The 25,595-nt window shown below is 36.6% G+C and overlaps 1 protein-coding gene across 2 annotated transcripts; it reads left to right on the top strand.

Moving 5' to 3' along the window:
- Positions 1 to 882: 882 nt before the first annotated feature.
- On the top strand, positions 883 to 24,683 carry UBA3 (ubiquitin like modifier activating enzyme 3). 2 transcript variants are annotated; one of them, XM_036869458.1, is made up of 18 exons: positions 883 to 949; positions 1,136 to 1,177; positions 3,047 to 3,167; positions 4,523 to 4,603; positions 8,576 to 8,658; positions 11,348 to 11,428; positions 15,457 to 15,500; positions 15,854 to 15,918; positions 16,228 to 16,383; positions 17,610 to 17,712; positions 17,849 to 17,962; positions 21,302 to 21,355; positions 22,195 to 22,231; positions 22,317 to 22,398; positions 23,130 to 23,230; positions 23,346 to 23,409; positions 23,498 to 23,552; positions 23,885 to 24,683. In XM_036869458.1, the coding sequence occupies exons 1-18, from the start codon at positions 930 to 932 to the stop codon at positions 23,971 to 23,973; spliced, it is 1,392 nt and encodes a 463-aa protein (XP_036725353.1). In that variant the 5' UTR covers positions 883 to 929; the 3' UTR covers positions 23,974 to 24,683. The 2 variants fall into 2 exon arrangements, with proteins under 2 accessions (XP_036725353.1, XP_036725354.1); XM_036869459.1 differs by lacking the exon at positions 1,136 to 1,177 and having other exon boundaries at positions 889 to 949.
- Positions 24,684 to 25,595: the final 912 nt, after the last annotated feature.

The following is a 25,595-nucleotide window of genomic DNA, read 5'->3' as shown; positions in this document are numbered from 1 at the left end:
TTTTGCACAGAATCATCCAAAGCTTAGTAGAAGGTTGGGGGTGGGGCCTGAAAATTTGCATTTGTCACAAGTTCTCTAATGATGCTGATGTGGCTGATCAGGGTTTATATTTTGAAAACACTATGGATTTCATTTAATTCCAGTCTTACAAGGTGAACATTATCATCCCCAGTTTACAAATGAAGACAGAAGTGCCCAAGGTCTCATAGTTAATCAGTGGAGAGTTGAGGATTTAAACTGTTCCTTCTGACTCTAAATCTCATTCTTGTCCCACTCCAAGAAAGGAGATATATATATATATATATATATATATATATATATGCGCACACAAGTATTTTTGAACATGGTTGTTTTTCTGTATCCAGCCATCCAAACAAGCACACGCATGCGCGTGCGGGGACATATACACACACACACACACACACACACACACACACTCACACACACACACACCTATCTATCTACCTACATATCTACCTATCTCTGACTCTGGAAGAAAGTATTCCAAAATTCTATCACTATTTATCTTTAGGTGATGAGATGCTTTGCATATACATAAATTGTATAAACAAATAATGTAGTATAAACAAATAGTGTATTACGTCTGTATTCTCACACAGCATAACATTATACACTAGTTTTCTCTAATTAAGTGTATTTAATCAAGATTTTAATTACAAAGATGTCTTTGAAGCCACGGGAGCCTGGCACAGGCAGCCCCACCAGCCCCGCCTCCTCCCCCCCTCCTTCCCCGCCCCCTCCCCCCTCCTTCCCCGCCCCCTCCCCCCTCCTTCCCCGCCCCTCTTTGTCGTCCCCGCCCCTTCACCGGCCCCCGCCCCGTTTGCCGGCCCCGCCTTCTCCCTCCCAGCCTCGCCCCGCCCCTTCGCTCCTCCCGCCGTGGGGGTGCCTGGGAAGAGGCGGAGAACAATATGGCGGATGGCGAGGAGCCGTAAGTACCCGGGCTCTGCAGGCGCCCCGGGCCGGGCTGGGTTGTGAGAGAGCGCGGCGGTGGGCGGTCGTCGCCTCCACCCGGGGTCCCCCCCACCCTCCGCCCCGTCCCCTCGCCCCTCATCCCCTCGCGGCGCCCAGTGTGTAGCGTGATGCTGACCCTTCTTTTATTCTCTCTTTCTTTTAGGGAGAAGAAAAGAAGGAGAATAGAGGAGCTGCTGGCTGAGAAGTTAGTGCTGCCGGGAGGCCGGGGCCCTCTCCGGGGACCCCCGCCTCCCCCCACCCCAGGCCTAGGGGACCAGCCGCAGCGGGCCCGGGGGGCTGGGAGGGGGGCACCCGGAGCGCAGGCTGCGCCGCCTCATCCCCCGACCCCCGCCCGCAGCCCCAGGGGCCCGGCGGGCCCTCCTGGTCTCTGTTTCGGGCGGGCGCCGGGTCCGAGTAGCGCGCACAGATCCCGCGCCGGCCCGCCGGGGTGCTTGACCTAAAGGGCTTGCGGAAGGACCCTTGCGCCCCCCTCTTCCTCCATCCCAAATTGTCAGAGCCGTGACCTTGTGAGAAGGGAATCTTACTAAAACACATGAAACGGACACTAGGCCGTTTTGGGTCTTTCGTAAACATTGAAACAATAGTATTAATTGCAAACTTTTTATGAGAACTTTATGTCAGGTATTGTACTAAGCACTTCAGTCATTTGTGCAAAATCATTGGCTCTTAAAGGAGAGTGTTGACTCCAAAGAGCTTATTTTTCTCCGTTAATTACACACCCTATTTCATATCAGATGCTTAGTTTTGTGCAGGTGAGACAGGTTTAAACGAAGTGTTTTCCACCCTGGGCAACACCACATATTTTTTTTTCCTCCTTTCATGGGAGGGGAAGAAAGTACTCTTGCAGTGGGCGTGGTGAGTTAGTATTAATTTCTGGGCCAATTCCCAGTAGCAGGGCCTTAGAGTCTTTAGGTATCTCCCTCAGAAAGTTGAATTTCAATTGCAAGAGGACTTGGAACAAGTTTAGTTTCACATTTCTTATCACCTTTCATTTCCTTTCCACTTTAAAATGACAGCCACAATTTGAATATTTACTATATACCAAGTATCGTACTAAAACCTCTATGTGGATTATCTCTTTATCCTCATTCTGACCTTAAGAAATAGGTACAAACAAGCTACAGATGAGGTTTATGACTGTTAAGTAATCTGCTCAAGGTCACAATGCTATTAATTGTGGAACCAAACCCAGCTGTGACATCAAAACCTATGGTCTTTATTGCTAGGCAATACTTGGTCCCTTTTGTAAAATTTGGATATACTAATATGTTTGAAGGTAGAAATTGTGGGATTATAGGAAATTTGAAAATTAAAAATAATCACAGCGAACATGAGTCTTGGCAATGAGTAGAAAATACATGTATTTTGTTAAGAGGAGTCCCTCGTTACTCAATTGTATGTTCTAAAAGATTTCTAGATGGTAATGCCTATCTGTGGCATAATTATAACCTAAAACATTCTTTGTGTTTAGTGGCAACAGAAACCACTTCATAGTCCTAAGAGATTCTTTTTTGAAAATTAGGACCTCTCAGAGAAAAATGTGTGAAAGTTCCTCTCATGAAAAATAATCTTTAAGTCTCACCTTTCAGACTTGGAAAGGACACATGAATTGTGTTAGATGTCAAGCATTAGGATTCTGGAAGTGGAGGGTTTTTTTGGATTTTGTTTTTCCTTGTAGCTTATATTTCCTGTTCCAAGTGTGTTCTTAGAACAGATTGGGCAGTTTGCAGTGATCTTTAGTAAATTACAAATGTTTAGAAAGCCCATTTCTCACCGACTGACCAGTATCCCAAGTTTGATCTTAGGTTGTTTTAGGAACCCAGAAACATGTCGACTGACTTATTTCCTCAAACATGTGCAGTTCTTACCTTTAAATAAACTGTATAATAGCAAGAAAAGACATTAAAAGCTTAAGCATAACCACATGGAACATTATCCTTTTTATTTGAGCAGGTCTGGTGTGGTTACCTTTTCATTTGGGGAAACCTTAATAGTTGTAGGTGTGGCTTTTTCATACTGATCTTTGCAGCTGAATTTACTGTGTTCTGTGCAGAATGGCTGTTGATGGTGGGTGTGGGGACACTGGAGACTGGGAAGGTCGCTGGAACCATGTAAAGAAGTTCCTCGAGCGATCTGGACCCTTCACACACCCTGATTTCGAACCGAGCACTGAAGTGAGAAACGTTTATTTTTAAATAACTCCTCTAATAGTTTTATGTTTCAAAAACAATAAAATGCTTCCTTTTTAATTTACTCTTATAATAAAAATACTAATAAAATTGTGTAAGTTATCTTGAAATACTAAATGGAATATTTGCAACTGATTTTATTTGAATGACTAATATTTGAGTTGTTTTCACATTTCTCATGTAATATGTTGAAAATTTTCAAGAGTAAAATGACTTCGTAACCTCTTAAGTTATACTTCACTTAAAATTCCAGTTTAAAATTACTTTTGAGACACACCTTTTTAGCCCTGCTATGAGAAATTTAATTTTCACAGGAATATAGATGTGCTTGTTTAAATTTTGAAGTTTATTTGAAATGAGCATCTTTGCTTAGAATTGAATATAATTAATTGCATGTTAAAAAAGTATAAAAAATATGTGACTGCTGTATAATAGAGGAATAGAATTTGGAACTGGTAGTGTCTGACTTAAAGCAAATGTTCAGTTAGAAACAACTTGTTTTTTATTACAAGGTAGGAAATATTCCTTTACAGTAAATTTTACAGTAAATTTTTGTCCTTTTGTATTGATGAAGAGATGTTTTGAAATAGAAGTATTGTGCTGCTCCTGAAATTAAGGTTCAGACTCTTGGGTTTGACTCATTGTCTTATCTGAATAACTTTTCTTTCCTTGAATCTTAGACAGAATTGACAGTATTCTCCAATTTCTTTGGATAATCCAACATATTTTCTTGTGCTTCTGAATTTTTTTTGGCCTCATAATTTAAGATACTTCTGTTCAGTGGTTGTTTCTGCTGATAGGCAATATTCTAAGAGCTTTGTCTGTTTTTTCTTCCTGTCATCTCATGTTTTGTAAGTTTAACCCACTGTATTCAAAAGCAGCTATTATTGTTCTTGCCTTTTTTTTTTTTAAAGACCTCTAAACACCTTGTGCAGTGCTTGATCTTCAGTTCTTATAATTTTTACACTTTTCTATTTTTAAGAAGTCAGATAAATAATTTAGTTTGATGCTTTCCATCCCTTTCAAAATTAAAAAAAAAAAAAGACAGCTCTTAACTAGGCGTAGTTTTTCTTGTTAGAAATACCGTTTTTAATTTCATACAATAAAAGTCAATTTAAAAACATTAAAGTTGGAACTCTCAGAAATCGTTAGGGTTATAGAATTTCTGGTTCTACTTTGTTCATAAGTTTAATATAATTTATTAACTACAGAGGCTGTTCTTTATCGTCAGTTGCATTTTTCATGGAAACCTCAGAAGCTATTTTATGGTTTGTTGCTTTATTGATGGTACTTATGGTTTTTATCAACTAGATTTTAATATGCCTTTTCATTCTTTACAGTCTCTCCAGTTTTTGTTAGATACGTGTAAAGTTCTAGTCATTGGAGCTGGCGGCTTAGGATGTGAGCTCCTGAAAAATCTGGTAATATTAATATATAATATGAATTTTTTTCTTTATGATAATTAAACCTTTTTCCTTTTCTGTCATTTCTTTGTTATGATTGTTAACCGTTTCTCCTGAGCCTTTGTTAGATAAGTTTAGCAGGTCAAATTCCAGATAGTAATTAAAATGATGATGTAACTTAACTTTTTAAGCCCTAAAGTCCTCGGCTATAAAGTTGTTAATAGAAATTCTTACTTCTCTTTTCTTCTCTGCTTTTTATCCAACAAATCTTTGTGCTTCCTCTTGCAAAGAGCTCATTAATTCAGTGAAGTAAATAACAAAACTGGTAACTTGTATTTAACATGTAATTTCAAAGAATTTATTATCTCTTTTGTCCCTGAAAATAACCCACTTAGCTGGATAGGACACTGTCTCATTTTATATAGAGGGAGACACAGGTTCAGGGATGTTAAATGATAAGTTTTTTCTGGATTATGGTGATGTGCCTGGAATCCAATCCAGGCCATCAGTTCTTAGTCAGGTGTTTCACTGAACCGTTAAGTGATTACATGATCTAATCATACAGTAATTTTTTTAAGACCATATGGTAGTATACCCATAAAATTTGGGGGAGCTAAACCTTTTTCTTTTTTTTGGTCAATCTGTTTTAAATGACTGTTATCTTAAGAGAGGGTACTATCTAGTGAAGCTGTTTCTATGTACTGGTTGGAAATACATACTTTGTGACTTAATTAGTTTCACTGACTTTTTTTAATTAATTAATTTATATTTATTTTTGGCAGCATTGGGTCTCCGTTACTGTGCGCGGGCTTTCTCTAGTTGAGGCGAGCGGGGGCTACTCTTCGTTGCAGTGTGCGGGTTTCTCATAGCAGTGGCTTCTCTTGCGCGGCACGGGCTCTAGGCATGCGGGATTCAGTAGTTGTGGTGCGTGGGCTCAGTAGTTGTGGCTCGCGGGCTCTAGAGCGCAGGCTCAGTAGTTGTGGCACACGGGCTTAGTTGCTCTGCGGCATGTGAGATCTTCCCGGACCAGAGCTCGAACCCCTGTCAATCCCCCTGCCAATGCAGGGGGATTCTTAACCACTGCGCCACCAGGGAAGTCCGTTTCATTGACTTCTGATAACTACAGCAGTAGCTCTTTACAAGACTATCAGTTTATTTAGCAAAAATGGATAAGGGAAGAATTGATGTGCAGCTGTTGTATGCCAGCCTTATGATTAGTATGTGGGAAAGTGGAAATGCTAGAGTAGGCTTCTTAGAAAATGAAGCAGGTAACAGCCAGATGAAGGACCTAAAATGTCAGCCTTGGGACCAAAGTTTAAATATAAACAGCCACATTAATTTTGCTGGGAAACACTAACATCACTCCGAGGGAGACTGCAAAAACTTAATACGCTTCATGGTAGTCAGCTATGCTGGGTTCTGTGGGCATTGTAAGCCATCATGATCTGTGTCCTTAATTTGAAATATCATTGGGAAGACAAGTCTCTCACAAAATAAATAGCAGCATGTATGATGTGCTCTGTGATAGGGTGCCAAAATGACAGTACCTTATCAGACATAAATACCCTTGCAGTATGAGAGCCAAAGGATTTATGGAGGAACGGGCAGTGGTTTTGTATGCACAAATTGTGTGCACAAATCCCCTAAATAGTTAACTTTTTCCAAAGCTGTTATTTGCAAATGTGATAGATACCAGTTTTAAATGTAAAGTAATTGGAGATTAGATCTGAAGAGTAGTCATCCAGCAACTTTAGGAGTGGCCTTGTTATTTATTGCATTGTAATAACCTCTTACTCAAAAAAAGAAGAAAACTAAGTGTTTTCAGTTTTACCACTTGTTACTTTGCTTGTTTCACACATAAATACAAAAGAGATATACATACATGTTTTTTCAATTGATTGTAAGCCCCCAAAGTCTCATTCTAAAAAAAAGGATATGACATTAATATTATTGATTGAGCAAATATTTATTCAGCCTCTTTCTCTGTATACCAGGTACTGTTTTAGATGCTAAAGTTACAGCATCGAACAAGACAGGTGTTTGTATTTGTGGGGCTTTTGCTTTAATGGAAGGGAAAAGACAAGTAAACTATGTAGTATGTCGGATGGTAATAAATGCTATGGAGAAAGGAAGGATGGAAGATATCAATATATAGCCTGGCAGGAAGGGAAAGGGTTCACAAAAAGGTGCTGTTTGAGCAAAAAGGTGAGCAAGAACATTCTAGGCAGAGGGAATATCAGGTGCAAAAGCTGTGAAGTGGGAGCATAACTGTTTATGTTCCAGGAGGGCAAGGAGGTCATTATAGCTGAAGCAGAAGTGAGGAAGGAGGGGCATTTTCTGGGAGGATATCAGAGATAATGGGAGGGGCTTGGAGTGAGTATCCCAAAAGGCTTGAGGTGCTACTGTAAGAAGTTTGCCTTTTACTCTGAGTCAGGAAGTCATTGGAGAGATTTAAGCAGATGAGTTGACTCGATCTGACTTTAACCTGGATCACTGTGGCTGATGTGTTGAGAACAGAGAAGGAAGCTGAGAGGCTGGTTAGAAGGTGCAGTCATCTAGGCAAGAGGTGAGAGTGACTTGGAACAGGATGGTAGTACTGCAGGTGGTGAGAGGTGGCCGGGTTATGGATGTGTTTTGAAGATGGAGTCAGCAGGATTTGCTGATGGATTGGTGTGGGACGTAAGAGAAGGGGAGGAGTCAAGGATGACGTGATAAGGTTTTCGCCCTGAGCAACTGGAAGGATGGAGTTGGCACTCACTGAAGTGAGGGGGGCTGGGCAAAAAACAGATTTGCTGGTTCTGGTGAGCAAGAATGATTGGCTTTGGTTTTGGAAACTGTAAAGTTTGAGATACCTGTTAGATGATGCTTTATCTTATGAGATTGTCTGAAATCACCAGAACTAATAAGCACAAGGGCACTCCAAATTCTGGCCAGTAAATTAGGAGTAAAACTCATGAGTGTGGTGAATGGGAAACCAATTTTTAAAAAGTGTTTACATTCTCATGAGTGGGGTGGCCAGGTGAAGAACGTGTTTTCAGGAAGGGAATTGATCCACACCCTGCCAAACACTTGAGATGGGTCATGTCAGAGAGTCTGAGAGCTGGTCATAGGAGGTGGCAATGTGGAGGTCACTGATGACCTGACAAGTGTGGTTTTCGGTGGAGTGATGGGAGTGAAAGCTTGTTTACAGCAAGTGCAAGAGAGGACTTTGAGAAAGAAAGTATGGACAACTCTTTTGAGAGTTTCTTGCTATGAAGAGGGGCAGAAAAATGGGGAAATTATTGCCAAGTGATTCAGTTTGATTACATAAGTAAACTGACCAAGACCAGCAAAGCATAATTGATTTTTGAGATCTATTTTTTTTTTTAATCTTTTGCTTCTGCTGGTAAATTTGAACAGTGGTTGTACTGTTAAAAATATGTGGCATTATCATGGAAACACAAGAGTTTGTTGCTTTTCTCTAGCTGTTTGATTGCTTGCTCTTGACTCTACTTTTAAGATATTTCTTTTACATGTGCAGTGTATATACTTATGTGTGTGTGTGTGTTTATAATATAATCTTATAGTTATTTCTGAATGGCGGCATGCTTACGTAAACTAAGATAAAGCTTGTAGGAATTACTTTCAACAATATTCTGAAAAAGAATAGCAAATACAGTTAAGTAGTAAGACTAGTAAAATTAAAATATCTAGCAGCAGCAGCAGGAAAGCAACAAACTTTACAAACGTGTTTATGGGATTATGAAACAACTATAGAAATTTTGAGTTATTCTCTTTTGGATATGGACTATTTAAAACTGAGTAGTTATACTTTTTTGACCTTTACAAGAACCCTGAATTTTATATATCTTGTAAGACTCTTTAACCATTGAAAACGATTGTGCAGAATTTATTATTGAGAATTTGTAGATTTAAGACCATTGAAAAGAAATTTTAAAATTTCAGATGTGAGGAAACTTCTGCTTAATTGGATTTTTTTTATTCCCACAGGGCTTGTCTGGTTTTAGACAGATTCATGTTATAGACATGGACACTATAGATGTTTCCAATCTAAATAGGCAATTTTTATTTAGGTAAGTTTTAATATCTTATTTTAAAATTGTGATAATCATTTGAACTTGAGTACACTGCAGTTTAATAATTTTAAAAACCACTGAGAGGATAGCACTAATTTTATTAAGAAAATAAATACACTCCCATCTTAGGTAAAATTTTGCAGCAAAATTTTGGGCATTCTGGTGAAAGCAGTTTTGTAAGCAAATATATGTTTTTGTTGTTTTTAAAGAAATCTCCAAAAGGTGTATGTGATTTTGGGGTGATTGTGCCCTGAAGACAATGAGTGCAGCTCTTTTCCTTCTGTTGATTTCATAAGAGAACCATAACTATATATTAGGCCCTCGTGAGATATATTGGTGGGGACTTATGAGCCAAGATTTGAGTGGTGACTCTGGGGCAATGAAGTCGTGACAGAGTTTGAACTTTTTATAGAAGGTGAAAGAAAATGGTGAGTTAAGGAGAGAAAACCCAGGAGCAAGGGAAATGGAACAAAGAGGGATAATTACCTTAGGCATACATGACATACAGAAGGCAATCTAAGAGCAGCTTGTTTGAAGTGACTTTAAAAACTGGAAGTAGGCCTTATATGCAGATATGAGGAAAAGTTCATTAGTAAATTTTAGTATGTAGTATTTAGGGGCTTGAATGGCTTAGATAAATGTATCTATTTGTTAATCAAAGAATTACAGATACGGAGAGATAAGGACTTTTTTCTCTCTCTCTGGTGCTTATAGAGTACTGACAGAAAGCACTCAAATAGTCCTAGGTATGCAGGATGAGGTTAGGTTAGCAGAAAAAATAAAATTAAGTTTGTGGAAAATCTTAAAGAGATTGAAGGATGGGTTAAACTAAGTCAAGTTAATAAAGTATTGTAATTGTAGTGTGAACCCTACATTTAACTTTTAAGGTTTCTGTTTGTTTGTTTATTTTTTTAAACCTCGAAATTTCTCTCCTTTTGATAGAAAAAGTTTGTGGACCCTTTCCAGTCTGACAAATTTTTAGTGTATGACTGCTCTAAAAAAGACACCACTGATTGGGAGATTGGGATTGACATATATACACTAATATGTATAAAATGGATAACTAATAAGAACCTGCTGTATAAAAAAATAAATAAAATAAAATTCAAAAAAAAAAAAGGAAAGAAAAAGACACCACCAAATTGATTGGTTATTGATAATAGGCCATGCCCTTTAATTTCGGGCTGAAATAATGATTGAAGATCATAATGACAGTTAACATTTGTGGAGTGCTTAGGATATATTAAGTACTTTCTAAGCTCTTTATCTATATTACCTCTTTTAATCTCAGAGCAAACCCCAGGGTAGGTACTTGTTTTCCAGGTTAGGTAATTAGGCCACAGTGTCCTGCAAGGATGATGTATGTAAAAGGCCATTTTGCTCAAAGTGCAGTTTTTAGGTAGAGCAATCTAATCCCCTAATTCTGAAATGATAAAGTAGCAGTTCCCACAGAAACCATCTAGGAGTTCTTTTATTTGGGATCTATTATGAAAGCACATACAATGCACAACCTAAAAGATTCTTGAAACTCTATTTTATCATCTTTACACACCTAAACAGCTCTGTCCAGAGTAGTTGAATGCAGTACTGAAATCAAGTTGCTTGACTTATGCTAGAGCCTCTTCTATTGCAAGTTAGGACAAAGTCAGAATAAAACTCTTATCAGAAGTTTTGATTCAAAAAAGCATACTGCTTTATTAGAGAGGAGAAAATTGACCTGTTAGAGCATTTTTTTTATTCCAATTTTAAATAAAATATGATTTCTATTAGGCACATTGATTTTTTAATATTCGTTTATTTTTAAAGTGTTTACTCTGTGCTTAGTAGGAAGCAGTACAAAGAGGTAAGAATATGGTAACTTTCTTCCAGTTGTTCATAGTCTAGTATGATAGACCTATGTATATAACCAAAAATATGTTGTGAAAAAGTAGTAATGAAGAACTTGTTATGTATACATGAGGGAGTGATTTGTTTCTGTGAGGAGAATGAGGAAATATTAGGAAAGAAAATACCATTTGTACTGAGGTTAGAAGAGAGAATTCCTGTCCTTTCTGTCTGTAGCTATGGTTATTATCTAGGAATGACCTTTTGAGGTCTTTTAATTTTTACCTTCTTGAAAATATTGGTAACATTTGCAATTTTAGATAATGCCTTTGGAATTATTCCTTCAAAAACACGGTTATGCCTTATGGGACACAAAAGTTACTACTTAATCAGCACACATGGGAAGAAGGGGATAAATGAACGTTCTTGCATCCCTAGGACCCCTCGAATTTATTTCAGCCAAGACCTGCATAGTAACACCTTGAAGTTCTGGGGTTCAGGGCAAATACTTGGAAATCTCGGGATCTGGGATAATTTTTTACATTGGGAAACACAATAGTGAGAAGTGGCTAGGAAACATGCTGTTATTATGCTTTATCTTAAAAAAAAGCACTGTTTATATTTTTACTTAAATACTTAATTAGACTTGTCAATACTTGTAAATACTTAATTTGGAATATCAACAAGGGTTGACATTCAGTGTTGAATGACTAATTTTTCATCAGAAATACTTAGGTAAAAATATTCCTCTAAATAGCCTCCAAATAAACTCACCATGGATATTTTTATGTGTGAAAGTAGATTATGTAGATAATCTAGATTTATATTGTGAATGATAATTTAAATATAATTTTTCCTGTAGGCCTAAAGATGTTGGAAGACCTAAGGCTGAAGTTGCTGCAGAATTTCTAAATGACAGAGTTCCTAATTGCAATGTAGTTCCGTATCCTTTTGACAAATAAGTTACTTAATACTTAACTTTTTGAAGCTTTTTATTATTATTATTATCATTATACAAGAGCTATTTAACATAGAGAATACAGATAAGCAAAAGGAAAATAAGCAGCAGCAGTAAGCTTATTACTGTGATATCTGCTGGTAACACTTAATGTCCTACCAATCTTTTCTTTTTAAGGTTGTATAAATTTTATAAATGTAGCCAGTGCCATCATTTTTTTGCCTTATTGCCCTTAATTTCAGTTTCGGTTGCATATCTCCTCTACTAGACTCTGAGTTTGTAGGCTGGATCCCATTAATCTTTATTTTAAATAAATTTATTTATTTGATTTTATTATTTATTTTTGGCCGCATTGGGTCTTCGTTGCTGCACATGGGCTTTCTCTAGTTGCGGTGAGCGGGGGCCACTCCTCGCCGTGGTGCGCAGGCTTCTCATTGCGGTGGCCTCTCCCATTGTGGAGCACGGGCTCTAGGCTCGCGGTCTTCAGTAGTTGTGGCATACGGGCTCAGCAGTTGTGGCTCATGGGCTCTAGGGCACAGGCTCGGCGGTTGTGGCACATGGGCCCAGCTGCTCCACAGCATGTGGGATCTTCCCGGACCAGGGCTCGAACCTATGTCCCCTGCATCGGCAGGCGGATTTTTAACCACTGCACCACCAGGGAAGCCCCCCATTAATCTTTGTGTCGCCTTACCATAGCAGGCAAAGTAAAGAGTCAGTATATTATTAGTTAAATAGAAGGTGTGTCAGAGTAAATATATTTTTATAAGAAATATGTTTTAAAAAAGGACTGTTCACACTTTGTTGATTCCCATACCTTTAGATCCAGGGAACTTTTAGTATTTTATAGAAATTTAGGAAATGGGATTTGTTATGTTGGAAATACCACAGGATACAAAAATCAATTGTATTTCTCTATACTAGCAGTGAACACATGGAAAGTGAAATTTAAAATACAGTGCCATTTACAACCACTCAAAAAAAGGAGAAATACTTAGGTGCAAACTTAACAAAATAAGTACGGGTCTTGTATGCTGAATACTGCAAAATGCTAATGAAGGAAATCAAAGGAGATCTAAATAATGGAAAGATACTCTATGTTCAGGAATTAGATGCTTCAGCATACTAAAGATGTCACTTCTCCCCAAATTTGTATACAAGTTTAACATAATTTCTATCAAAATTCCTGCAATGTTTTTTGTTTCTCCAGACGGGATTATTCTAAAGTTCATAGAGAAAGGCTAAGGAACACCTAAGATAATACTGAGAAAGAATAAAGTCGGAGGAATCACTAGCCAATTTCAAGAGTTATTATATAACTACAATAATCAAGACTGTAATATTTCCAGAGAGATAGACACAGATCAGCAGAACAGAATAGAGAAACCAGAAATAGCCATGTGCTAATATGGCTGATTTATACTCGACAAAGGTGCAAAAACAATTCACTGGAGGAAGGATAATCTCTTCACTAAATTCTGGTGGCAAAAAAATAAATCTCAAACATCAAAATTACAAAAATAAACTCAAAATGGATCATAAGTTTAAGTATAAAATGTAAAACTGCAGAACTTTGGAAGATAATATAGGAGAAAAATCTTTGGGACGTAGGGCTTGATGAAGAGTCCTTGGACCACATTAAAACATGATCCATAAAAGAAAAAAAATGGTAAATTGAACGTCATCAAAATTACGAACTTTTACTCTGGGAAGGATCTTGTTAAGAGGATGAACAGATAAGCTACACACTGGGAAATACTTAGGAAGTAGTTATCTGACAAAGGACTCATCAAGAATATATAAAGAACTTTCATAACTCAAAAGTAAAAAATAAACAGTGCAAATAGAAAATGGACAAAAAATATGAAGAGAGATTTTGCTAAAGAAGATAACAAAAAGCACATGAAAGATGTTCAGTATCACTAGCTATAAGAAATCCAAATTATCACAATGAGATATTACTACACACCTATTAGGGTAGCTGAAATAAAAAATAATAATAAATGCTGGCAAAGATACAGAAAAACTGGATTACTTGTACATTGCTGGTGGGAAATATAAAATGCTATAGCCATCTGGAAAATAGTTTGGCTATTTCTTAAAAATTTGAATATGTACTTTACATACGACTCAACACTTTCATTCCTGGGCATTTACCCTGGAGAATTGAGTACTAGGTCTACATAAAAACTTGTTCTCAGATGTTCATAGCAGCTATATTTGCAGTAGCCAAAAACTGGTAACAACCCAAACATCCGTCAATAGGTGAATTGTTAAACTGTGGTACAGTTAATACCGTATATACAATATACAATTATTGTACTCAGTACAATAATACTGAGCAGTAAAAAAGAACTAACTAATGAAATACAACTTGGTTGGATATCAAGAGCATTATGCTGAATGAAAAATGCCAATCTTAACAGGTCATATATTGTATGATTGCATTTTTATAGCCTTCTTCAAATGACAAAATTATGGAGATGGAGAACAAATTAATGATTGCCAGGGATTAGGCATGGTGGAAGGGATAGGTGTAACTATAAAGGGGTAGCAGGAGGGAGATATTTTTGGTGATGGTATAGTTGTTTATCTTAATTGTGGTGGTTACACAAATCTACATGTGTTTAAATGACAGAGCTTTACACACACATTGTACCTGTGTCACATGTGTGGTTTTGATATTGTACTATAGTTATATACGATGTAACTGTTGGGGGAAACCAGGTGAAAGAAATACGGGACACCTGTGTACTATCTTTGCAAAAATAAAATTTAAAACTGCAAATTCAGGTCCTTATAGGGAGAAAGAGGGGGGAAAAAAAGTGTGCACACTCTTTGTCTACCCCCATTATTAAGATCTGGGAAACTGGGTATTTTGTGGAAATCCAGGAGGTGGGATTTCTTGGTCTGGCTCCTGCGTCTGCTATTTTTGTTCTTCCAGTGTTTGCTCTGGTTCTCTTTTGACCTTTTCTAGCTTTTCTAGCTGCAGCTTATGCCTCTTGTTTGCCTGGCATTCAAAAGGAATAGAGGTCTGAGTAGGTGAGGGCTAGAATTGAATGTATTTTTTATAACTTTATTTGTAGGCCAGAATAAAAAAATCTAGAGCAAACATGTATTGTCCCTCTTTTCTCCATTTTGCTTTCTAAAATATGTAGTGCATGATTTGTTTTAGGAGAGTGTAATTTATATGTTACTAAACAAATTTGCTTCATTAGAAAAATAAAAAAAAATTTTTTTTGGCATACATAATGCTGTTCAAATGTTAACTACTATGATTTACACCCACAGCCAATTTTGAATGGGGTTCCCTTGGCACCCTCCAGGCTGGGGAAGACTGCAAATGTGGTGTGGGTTGGGTAAAAAGAGAGTCTTGGAAAACTGAGTTAAATGAGAGAGGAAGAAAATTCATCTTTCCCCCCCTCCAAGGGAAAAAAACGAATAACAAATCATTAGCACCTGAAAAAGCTATTGGAAACATGTTTTCTAAAAATTAGCTTTGCAGTAACTTTTTTTTAAATTAACTATATCTGACATACAACACTATAAATTTAAGGTATACAGTGTGTTAATTTGTGCAGTAAATTAACTTCTAAAATCCCCTTTCTAAATGGGAACTATAATGTGCCTGTTCCCTTCACTAAACAAATGTTTATTGCCTCTCTACTTGGTGCTGGTGGTTGAAGGTACACATTCTGTTTTCCCAGGGCTTATGGTTTTATGTAAGAACTGAAGCAGAGTAGAACGTATAACAGAGACACAGTTATAATGATACAGAGGTTTGGAGAAGAGAGAAACTACTCTATGTGCTTACTGGAGAGTAGTGTTTAGAAAAAAGGTTTTTTATGGGGTGGGATTGTGTTCATTTTGTCAGATTCCTTGAATTCCACTGCTTTGAACATTGATGACTTATGTCTTATTTTAAATATACATTTATAATTTGATCCTTATGGAATTGTTGAATTCATTTTACAAGTTAAAAATTTAGCAGCTTAAGTTCCTTTACTTATGTTCAGACATTTCAACAAGATTCAGGATTTTAACGACACTTTCTATCGACGTAAGTTTTCCACTTGAAATTAAATTCTCACTAAATTCTTATTATTTTTTTAGTTGCTATTTGTTTGAAGATTGCTAGCTATTTGAAGGCTATTTCTTTATTTGCTTTCATTTCTTGGTGTTGGCTTTTCAGGAATGTTGTTGACTGAATAGAGAATGGCACCGTTTTAATTCTTAGTTGGCACCATTAGGTACATTTTTGTATGCTCTCTTGAGTAAGGATTACTCAAGGACTAGAAGCTGTGTGTGTTTGTTTTATAATGAAAAGTGGTTTTTTGTGTGTTTCTTAGAAATTGTGAATTATTTTGTGCAGCAGCATTTTAAAAAACTTAACTTGCATTTTTTTTCTCGTAGAATTTCATATAATTGTATGTGGACTGGATTCTGTCATAGCCAGAAGATGGATAAATGGCATGCTGGTAAAGACTTAGTGTTTTTACAGTTCCCTGAAGTTCTTCCCGCTGCTCTTAACGTACTAAAAATGAGACTTTTGTGTCATATTTTTGAAAAATCAGAGTTTATTCAATTTTCAGTAATAGGTGTAGTTCACTGTTTCTTGCCAGTCATTAATTTTCAGGTGAAGATGTAAATTGCTACTAATGTAATCCCTTGGTTTGTTATATTATTACTCAGTAATGTGATTGACTTACAGAATTACTAGATAGTATTTCCCTTTTTTTGAATTCTTATCCCCCTCTCCTTATAAGCCCTTCAAATAATTTTCCTAGATATCTCTTCTAAATTATGAAGATGGTGTATTAGATCCAAGCTCCATTGTCCCTTTGATAGATGGGGGGACAGAAGGTTTTAAAGGAAATGCCCGGGTGATTCTGCCTGGAATGACTGCTTGTGTTGAATGCACACTGGAACTGTACCCACCACAGGTAATCACAAAAGCACCCACATCTGTTTTATAGTATCTTGGGGTAGAATAAGGGTTGAATTATTAAGACTAGTCAATATTTAGGATTTTTTAAAAAATTTATTTATTTTTGGCTGCATTGGGTCTTTGTTGCTGCATGCGGACTTTCTCTAGTTGTCCCGAGTTGGGGCTACTCTCTTCACTGCGGTGCGCGGGCTTCTCATTGTGGTGGCTTCTCTTGTTGCGGAGCACGGGCTCTAGGTGTGCAGGCTTCAGTAGTTGTGGCAAGCGAGCTCAGTAGTTGTGGCTCGCGGGCTCTAGAGCGTAGGCTCAGTAGTTGTGGCGCACGGGCTTAGTTGCTCTGCAGCACGTGGGATCTTCCCGGACCAGGGCTCGAACCCGTGTCCCCTGCATTGGCAGGCGGATTCTTAACCACTGTGCCACCAGGGAAGTCCTAGGATTTTTAATTAGGGGTCCACTGTGCCACCAGGGAAGCCCTAGGATTTTTAATTAGGGGTAACCATATTTTAAAAATCTTGCTAAGAAGAAAGATGATAAAATATGACATTTTGCTCTATTTGAGGAAAGATATAGACTGAATATCATCATTTTGATACTGTTCTCATAATTCATTTGTATTATTTTTTTATTTGGAGAGTAGAGATCAAGAGATCAATTACAAAGTTATATGTTGGGATAGAGCTGTAACCTATTTTCTTTTGCCTGTATTGTTTCAGGGAGATAAAGATACCAGGAATAAGAATGATATTTCTAAAGATGGAGCTCTTTAATCTGCATACCCACTTTAAAGGGCATTTAGAATTCTGATTTATAAATATAAATAACTTTATTAGTATCTACTTGGAATTGATTTAACTCTGTGAATTTGTTTTTATTTTGGCTAATTTTATATCTTCAGATATGAATATTAGGTAAACATAATAGAGTACTCATATTTGAGAATTTATTCAGCCCTTTCCTTCCCATGTTCTAACAAAGCTTAAATTTATATACTTTGTAAATGTAGGGCAAACCTATTTTTTTAGGCAGATCAACTTAAGTGAAGTGACTCAGATCCTCTGTGTTAGTTTCAGAAGCATTATTAATGGTATAAAATGTTTTGTTTCTGTAAGTGGAAGGCTAAAATGAATTATAAGAAAGTGTTACAAACTAGATCATAACTAGAAGTTACATTTTAAAGTAATTTCTTGTTTAAAATCCACTAAAAAAGGCAAACTGTGGTTTTAGGTTAATTTTCCTATGTGCACCATTGCGTCGATGCCCAGGCTACCAGAACACTGTATTGAATATGTAAGGATATTGCAGTGGCCTAAGGAGCAGCCTTTTGGAGGTAATAAACCTAATTTCATAATCCAGAATTACATAAAATGTTTGTCTATATCATTTATTTGGATAATTACATTAAAAATAAGTTGATTTATGTTTACATGTTTCTGTCTTCCCTTCCTTTTTTTCTCCTCTGACAGAAGGGGTTCCATTAGACGGCGATGATCCTGATCATATTCAGTGGATTTTCCAAAAATCCCTGGAGAGAGCATCACAATATAACATTAGGGGTATTACGTATAGACTCACTCAAGGTAAGTTAGTGAATTGTCGTGAATTATGATCTTAGGATGATCCCTTTTTCAGGAGGTGGGATGCCTTGGGGGAAATAATTGATGTGATTTCAGATAGTACTGTCCATTTGGGATTCAGTAAAGGTGCCCCAAATTTGGTAGGAGGGAACTGAGTTCACTAGAATCCATACTACTTCTTAACTAGAAGGAATTTAATAAAATCATTAAATTTTATTCACTTAGGGTTGGAAGAGGCCCTAAGTCATCCAGGTCGAACCATTTATTCACTTCATCTTTTGCTGAAGAGCAATTTATCCCTTCCTGGGGCAGTCTATTTCACATTTGGACAGTATCGTTAAGACAATTCTTCTGTACGTTGAGCAGCAATCTCCATCTTTAGTGTGGTCTGAGTATTGTCCCAGAGTATGCCGTATATACATTTAATTCTCTTTTAAGTAATAGCCCTTAACGTATTGAACCCTCCAAATCGTTATCACTCCCATCAACCTTCCTAGTTCCTTTAACCCTTTGACATGTTTCATGACTCAAGTTCCCATCATGTTTTTTTCTAACCATATTTTAGTTATCCATACTTCTCTTAACTATCCAGGTGAGAATGCAGTGCTCTAGGATGGGTCGTATGATAAACTTCTGATCATTGATGTAGTCTTAGAGGAGAGCAGACTTTTTTAGTTTTTATTGTTGTTTACATTGATGCTCTACTTTTGATTCTTTCAGGTTACTGCCTGCTAAAATCTGGAAGTTTTCTCCACATACACAATTGCTAAGCCACATCTCCCTATTACAGATTTGGCAGTTATGGGGGGGGTGGTAGTTTTTTCTTTTATACTCAAGTATAGGTCCTTATAAGTTTATTCTTAAATTCAACCGGCTTTTCTCTCTTTATATATGTATATTCTTTTATGCCTGCCAACTTGTGTATTCTTTTTAGCTTCATATCACTTGTTGTTTTGATAATCATATCCTTTATCTCTTTTCCAAATAATTAATTAAAAATTTTAACAAGACTAAACTAGCTGAGAACAGACATCTGAATCATACTTCTGGTCAGGCCCTTTTAGATTTATCTCCTTCTGTTGATCATAGCTTCTTGAGTACCTCATGTTTCTTTGTCTTGTTCACAAGGATGTCATGAAAGACCTTTCCAGGTGCTCTCCAGAAGCCTATCCTCCACATTTCCTTGGGTTGCAAAGCTAGTCACAGTAACTAAATGACATAGTCTTGTGACTTGTCTCAGTGAACAATCATAATGCTCAGTTTTAGTGATCAGTGTTTCCTAATGTAGATACTCTCAGTTCACCCTTCCTAGAATTTTGTCCAAGATCGTCAAGTTCACCAGAAAGAGCTTTGTCTTTGTGAAAATCTGCCATTTCTCTCCTGTGATTATTTCCTTATGTTTACTAATGTTCTGGTTTGTCATTTGAAAATTCCATTCTTATACACTCCTTGTTGCTCTTACACACTCCTTGTTCCCCTCTTCTGACCTGCTTTGATCCCAAGCATGATCCCACCTTAGAGCTTTAATACTCCTGATCCTAACACCTGGAATGCTCTTCCTTGGATTCCCCTCAGTGTTGGCTGCTTATCCCTCAGGTATGAACTGCACCATTTCCTGATCATTCAACTGAAAATGACTTCTAAGCCATTCACTATTTTACCTTTTCATAATTGCTCAGAACTAATGGTAGCCTTGTTTTTCTATGCGAAGAATATTTCATACTTACACTCTGGTTCATCCCTGTTCTGGGGGCCTTTGCCCTTGGTGTTTACTCTACAGAATTGCTCTTTCCCCAGGTCATTGCATGGCTGGGTCTTTCTCATGGTTTAGATTTCAGCTCACATTATCACCTCCCCAAGGAGGTCTTCCCTGACCATCCAGTCTAATGGACTCCTCCATCACTGTAAGAACAGATAATTTTTTTTTACTGCTCCTCTGTTCAACACCTAGAACAGTGTCTGGCGTATAGTGCACATTTATTTGCTAATTGTTTGAATTAAAAAATGAATTCTCTTTGTCCTGATCAGGAACTATATAAACTCATTTCAATATGTAGTCTCATTTATCCTTCCATACCTTTTAGCAAGGTTTGGTGTGTGCTTCTCAGCCTGAAGATGGAGGGCCTTGACAAGGAGTACAGAAGCCAAATTGGAAGTGAAGTCCAGAGTTTTTGAAAAGGGGTGGGGGACAGGGGCGTATCTTTATCATTTTCACATTGCTTTTATTGGACAGTGTCTCTTCAACTCCTCCCTGTTTGTGACTACCTGTTCCTCCTTCCAGTACGTCCTGCTCTATGTGGTTCACTGGAGAGCTTCCAGTAATCATGAGGTTAGCTCCTCCCTATTTCTCCTTTCAGAATTAACTTTTTAAAACAGCTTTCCAAACTTAACTGCCTTCCTTTCACGCCTTCTTAGATATTTCCCTTTTTTTGAAGTTTTTAAAACCTGCCTACACCTGAAGTCTTGGGAACACATCTTTCAGGGCTCTCTCATGCTCTAAGATAATATGGCTACTTTTCTCTGAATTTTTGTTTTCTAAAATGAACAGTACAAATATAGTTACAGAATGTTTATTTTGTACTTAAAAAAAATGGTTTAAGGTGGGACTTTGTTCATTCCTAATTTGTGGATACTGATATGAAAAATGTGGGGTAGAAATAGAGAACTACGTTTAATATTTTGTGTAGTCCATATTGTAGGGTGAAACAAAATGATTAGGCACAGTTTTTCTGTTTGTTTTAAATTTTTGTGAATAGAACAGCTATAACTATTAGATGAGGAAAAATTAGGTAACTGTTATTCTCCTACTTTATTTTACTCAAAGCTTACTGAGTATAGTATAGTATACTGTATCGGTTAAGATTTTGCACTTTAGGGCAGAGCTGGGTTCATATACCACCCCTATCACTTATGAGGTATATAGCTGTGGATGTTGTTAATTTCTCTCAACCTCATTTTCCTTATCTTTAAAATCAGAGTGATAAGACTAACATGATGTTATGAAAATTCCATAATATTTTATTTAATCTTCATACTGTTCCTGGAACAAAATAAACACTCTAATTTTTAGCAGTTATTAATATATTATTGTCTCATCTTTATATGAAACAGTGTGAAGAATTTACTATTCTTTCCTACTGTAACTTGCTTAAGATTCTGAACATGATAGAAAATAATGTGAATGTGAAAGAAGGTTGTTTCAGTTAAGCTTAAGTCTATTTTCTGACCTGAAAGCCTGAAAAATCAACTTATGGAAAATGATATTAAATCATCATATTGTCTAATTTAAGATACCTACTTTTTAAAAGAAATGACCATATTTTAATCAGTATATTTTTTCAGGGGTAGTAAAACGAATCATTCCTGCAGTAGCTTCCACAAATGCAACCATTGCAGGTGAGGAAAAATGGCCACTACTTAATTTTGTTTTCTTTCCTTCAGGTTTTGATTCAATACCTAAATTGATATTTCTGCAGCTACTTGATCTCAGAAAACTGGTGTTCTGGGAATTTATCTTCTTGGGTGGATGGTGGTATAATCAAGCTGTCCCAAAAACCACAAAACAAGCTATTGGACCCTGTATATATTTTTTCTTACATTATATCATAGATAAAGTGCTCTGTAGTAAGGGGACATTTTAGTGCCATTTCTTTTTAATCAGTATAACAGGCTGCACAGTAATCTGAAGAAGAGGGAGAAAAACATGAGGTGGTACTCTGTCATTTGGAGTATACAAAACAAATATAAAATGTTACTTTCTCAGTTTTTAAAAATAAGAGTTTATATATGTATTTTTCTATCTACTTATTTTGCTTTTTTAAATTTATTTATTTATTTTTGGCTGTGTTGGGTCTTCGTTTCTGTGCGAGGGCTTTCTCTAGTTGCGGGGAGCGGGGGCCACTCTTCACTGCAGTGCGCGGGCCTCTCACTATCGCGGCCTCTCTTACTGCGGAGCACAGGCTCCAGACGCGCAGGCTCAGTAGTTGTGGCTCACGGGCCTAGTCGCTCCGCGGCATGTGGGATCTTCCCAGACCAGGGCTTGAACCCGTGTCCCCTGCATTGGCAGGCAGATTCTCAACCACTGCGCCACCAGGGAAGCCCTATCTACTTATTTTGTAATCAATAACCTTGTAAATTTATCTGTACTGATTTATAACTGACTTTTTAAAAAACTTCTAATTTTAAATGTCTAATTTTCATTGAGTTAAAGCACCTTTATTTTCTCTCCGCTTTAGCTGTGTGTGCCACTGAGGTTTTTAAAATAGCCACAAGGTAATGGGTTTCATTTTTAATATATTTGTAAATCTGTGTTTTGATCTGGCTCAATTACATAAGAATGAACATTTTTTCATTACAGTGCATATATTCCCCTTAATAATTACTTGGTATTCAATGATGTAGATGGACTGTACACGTACACATTTGAAGCAGAGAGAAAGGTTAGTAATAGTATACTAATGAAAACTTTTTTGATCATGCATATTTTTATTTTTAATTAATTAATTAATTAATTTATTATGTTAAAAAATTTATTTATTTTTGGCTGTGTTGGGTCTTCACTGCTGTGCACGGGCCTTCTCTAGTTGCCACAAGCAGGGGCTACTCTTCATTGTGGTGCATGGGCCTCTCATTGCGCCGGCTTCTCTTGTTGCAGAGCACAGGCTCTAGGCGCCCGGGCTTCAGTAGTTTTGGCACGTGGGCTCAGTAGTTGTGGCTTGCAGGCTCTAGAGCGCACGCTCAGTAGTTGTGGTGTACGGGCTTAGTTGTTCCGTGGCATGTGGGACTTCCCGGACCAGGGCTCAAAACCGTGTCCCCTGCATTGGCAGGCGGATTCTTAACCACTGCGCCACCAGGGAAGTCCCTGATTTTTAAATATTAATTACTGGCTGGAAATGTGAATGAAATTGCCCACACCCTTTCTAAGTATTTTCTAGCTTCCAGAACCCTACTTACTGATATATCTTTTGTAATACTGTATCCTGAAATAAATACTGTATAGCAAAATAATTTAGGAAAAATGGCCCTTTAGGAAAAGCAGGTTTTAAAACATAAAAATTTGTACATAGGGAATATGCATGATTATAAAAAAACTTGATTTTCATTTCATCATTATAAAGAGACTGTTATTGGTACATGTGCCACTGTGATTTGTGTTTTATTTTATATCTAGGAAAACTGCCCAGCTTGTAGCCAGCTTCCTCAAAACATTCAGTTTTCTCCATCAGCTAAACTGCAGGAGGTTTTGGATTATCTAACCAATAGTGCTTCTCTGTAAGTGTTCAAGACTTTTGTTATGTTGTAGAAGAATTTTTGTGACTTAAAAACTTTAAAAACTAGGATTGTTTTTTAAAAAGTGATCTTTGATTTTTTTTTCCTTATAATTTAGGCAGATGAAATCTCCAGCTATCACAGCCACATTAGAGGGAAAAAATAGAACACTTTACTTACAGGTGATCAGTGTTCAGTTCTTATTTTTTCCCACAAAATTATATTAAAAGTTTAATTTCACTTAATGTGCTTTACATTATTGTTTTCTAGTCAGTAACCTCTATTGAAGAACGAACAAGGCCAAATCTCTCCAAGACATTGAAAGGTATTTTAAATGAATATATTTACTAATACTAATCAATTTCTTCTTTTTTTTTCCAGTAAAAGTAATAAATGCTTCTTCTAGATTTGCTCTTAATGCTTTTAAATGGTGCTACCATCCTACTTATATCTTTAGCAACATAATAGCGTTTATTGCTCTTTTAGTAGAATATTAAAAAATCTCTAGGAAATCAAATATAATACTACCTTGATTAAATAAAGAGAACTGACTTTTGATGTTTATCTAGCCCATGATTCTTTATAGTTTGTATATGTGTGTATTATCTATTTTGTTGAGTTTTTTTGCTTGGGTTAATTGTACTTTTTTTGTTTTAGAATTGGGACTCGTTGATGGGCAAGAACTGGCAGTTGCTGATGTCACTACACCACAGACTGTACTATTCAAACTTCATTTTACTTCTTAAGGAAAAGAAATCTGCACATAATAGAAAACTCATGAAAATATACTTCATGGATGCTAAGAAATTTAATAGATGTCATTTTTAGCATTAGTGTTGCTGGAATTTGACTTTTTTTTATATAATGAGCCACTGTTTTTTAACTTTATAACTTTCCCTTGAAGACAGAATTTCGGGGTTGGTGCTTGTCAGCATTTTCATTAGTAATATGGAAAATGGTGCCTGGAGAGAGAGATTATGAGAAAATATATTGCTTCTTTTAGAGGAGGAGGCAAACACCCTCTTGTATATGAATTTTGTTATGGTCAAAGAATGCATTCTTCAGTTTTCATTTGAGCGCCCACATATACAAAAAATGTCCCTTTTAAAAAATAAGAAAATTAAGTTTTAAATAACATTAAATACTACAACCTGACGTCTAGAGCATATTGAACATAGCCTACTTCTTGCTTGATCTAATATTCACTTAATTGTGGCTGTCCAAATGAATATTATTGCAAAAGTTATCTTGTCCGTAATAATTTGTAAATGGTGTTATAGCTGAATACCTGTGCATGGAAATGGGAAGTATTTTCGTGTGTTTACTTGCAGTGCCATAGAGGCCAGTATGTCCAACATTAAAGCCAAGACATGGATGTTTAAAAGAATTTAATGTTTAAACAGTTATCACTGATGCTTTCACACTATTTATTAATAAAATCATATATTGTCTATTTTTCTCACTGAAATTTTGTAAAGTATATTAAGGATAGTAAGTAGTTCTGTAGTAAGGTAGAAATAATTTTTAAATATGTAGCAGATTTACTAATACGGAAATTTTATGGTACTTGAATTAATACTTTAGCCACAATAAGTATCTACTGATTTAATTTTCTCTAACATAATAAGGTAATGAAATGGAATGACTATATTTTTATATTAATGCCTCTTAAAATGCTTTTTCCCCCCTCCTAAAAGACTAAGGCTTAAAACAAAATTAAGCATAAATACTGAAAATGAGTTTTAGTATCATAGTGTGGGAACATGTCGTACATGTTCTCTGTTTTTGACTTGGATGGCAGTTTTCTATTTAAAAGCTTTATGATTACATGTCACTGGGTTAAATTTTCATTTATTTTTATTTCTAGCTCTATATTGACGAATAATTTGTTTCATTATAAAATCATATGGCATAAATGTATATGCTTTCCTTAAAAAGTTACAGATTCAGTTTACAGGTGCTACAATAATTCTCCAAGTAGCCTTGTGAGAAGGTGATAATATCTTCATCTGAGAGCTGAATAGTTTTAGAAAGTTTAGGTCATTTACCTCAAGCTGTACAATTAGAAGTCTTGGAACAGGGAGGGATTCCAAGCCTAACCTGACCTCCTCCTCAGGCTACTTAGCTAAGCTGTTTGAAATGACCTGAGTTACTTAGTACTACTGTGTAGATTACTAAATTGTAAAAGTTTCAATATGCAAATTTTTACAGAAGTTAGATAAAATCATCAGAAGATCATAACTTCTCAAGGGCAGAGTTTAAATCTGGCTAAAAATAATAAAAATAATTCCTTTATGGCATGATTCCTTGCAGTGGGGTAAAATACTTAAGTGTAGGGGAAACAGGTGAGGTGAATGCCCACATTAGG

This window comes from Balaenoptera musculus, chromosome 11 (genome assembly GCF_009873245.2).
Source record: "Balaenoptera musculus isolate JJ_BM4_2016_0621 chromosome 11, mBalMus1.pri.v3, whole genome shotgun sequence".
In the NCBI taxonomy this organism is placed as follows: domain Eukaryota; kingdom Metazoa; phylum Chordata; class Mammalia; order Artiodactyla; family Balaenopteridae; genus Balaenoptera; species Balaenoptera musculus.
This window is presented reverse-complemented; position numbering and strand designations above follow the sequence as displayed.

Coding starts and splice junctions, on each gene's coding strand:
- UBA3 (XM_036869458.1), top strand. CDS start 930: ATGGCGGATGGCGAGGAGCC. Junction 11,429..15,456: donor CCTAATTGCAATGTAGTTCC/GTATCCTTTTGA, acceptor ACTTATGTTCAG/ACATTTCAACAAGATTCAGG. Junction 23,410..23,497: donor ATAGAACACTTTACTTACAG/GTGATCAGTGTT, acceptor ATTGTTTTCTAG/TCAGTAACCTCTATTGAAGA.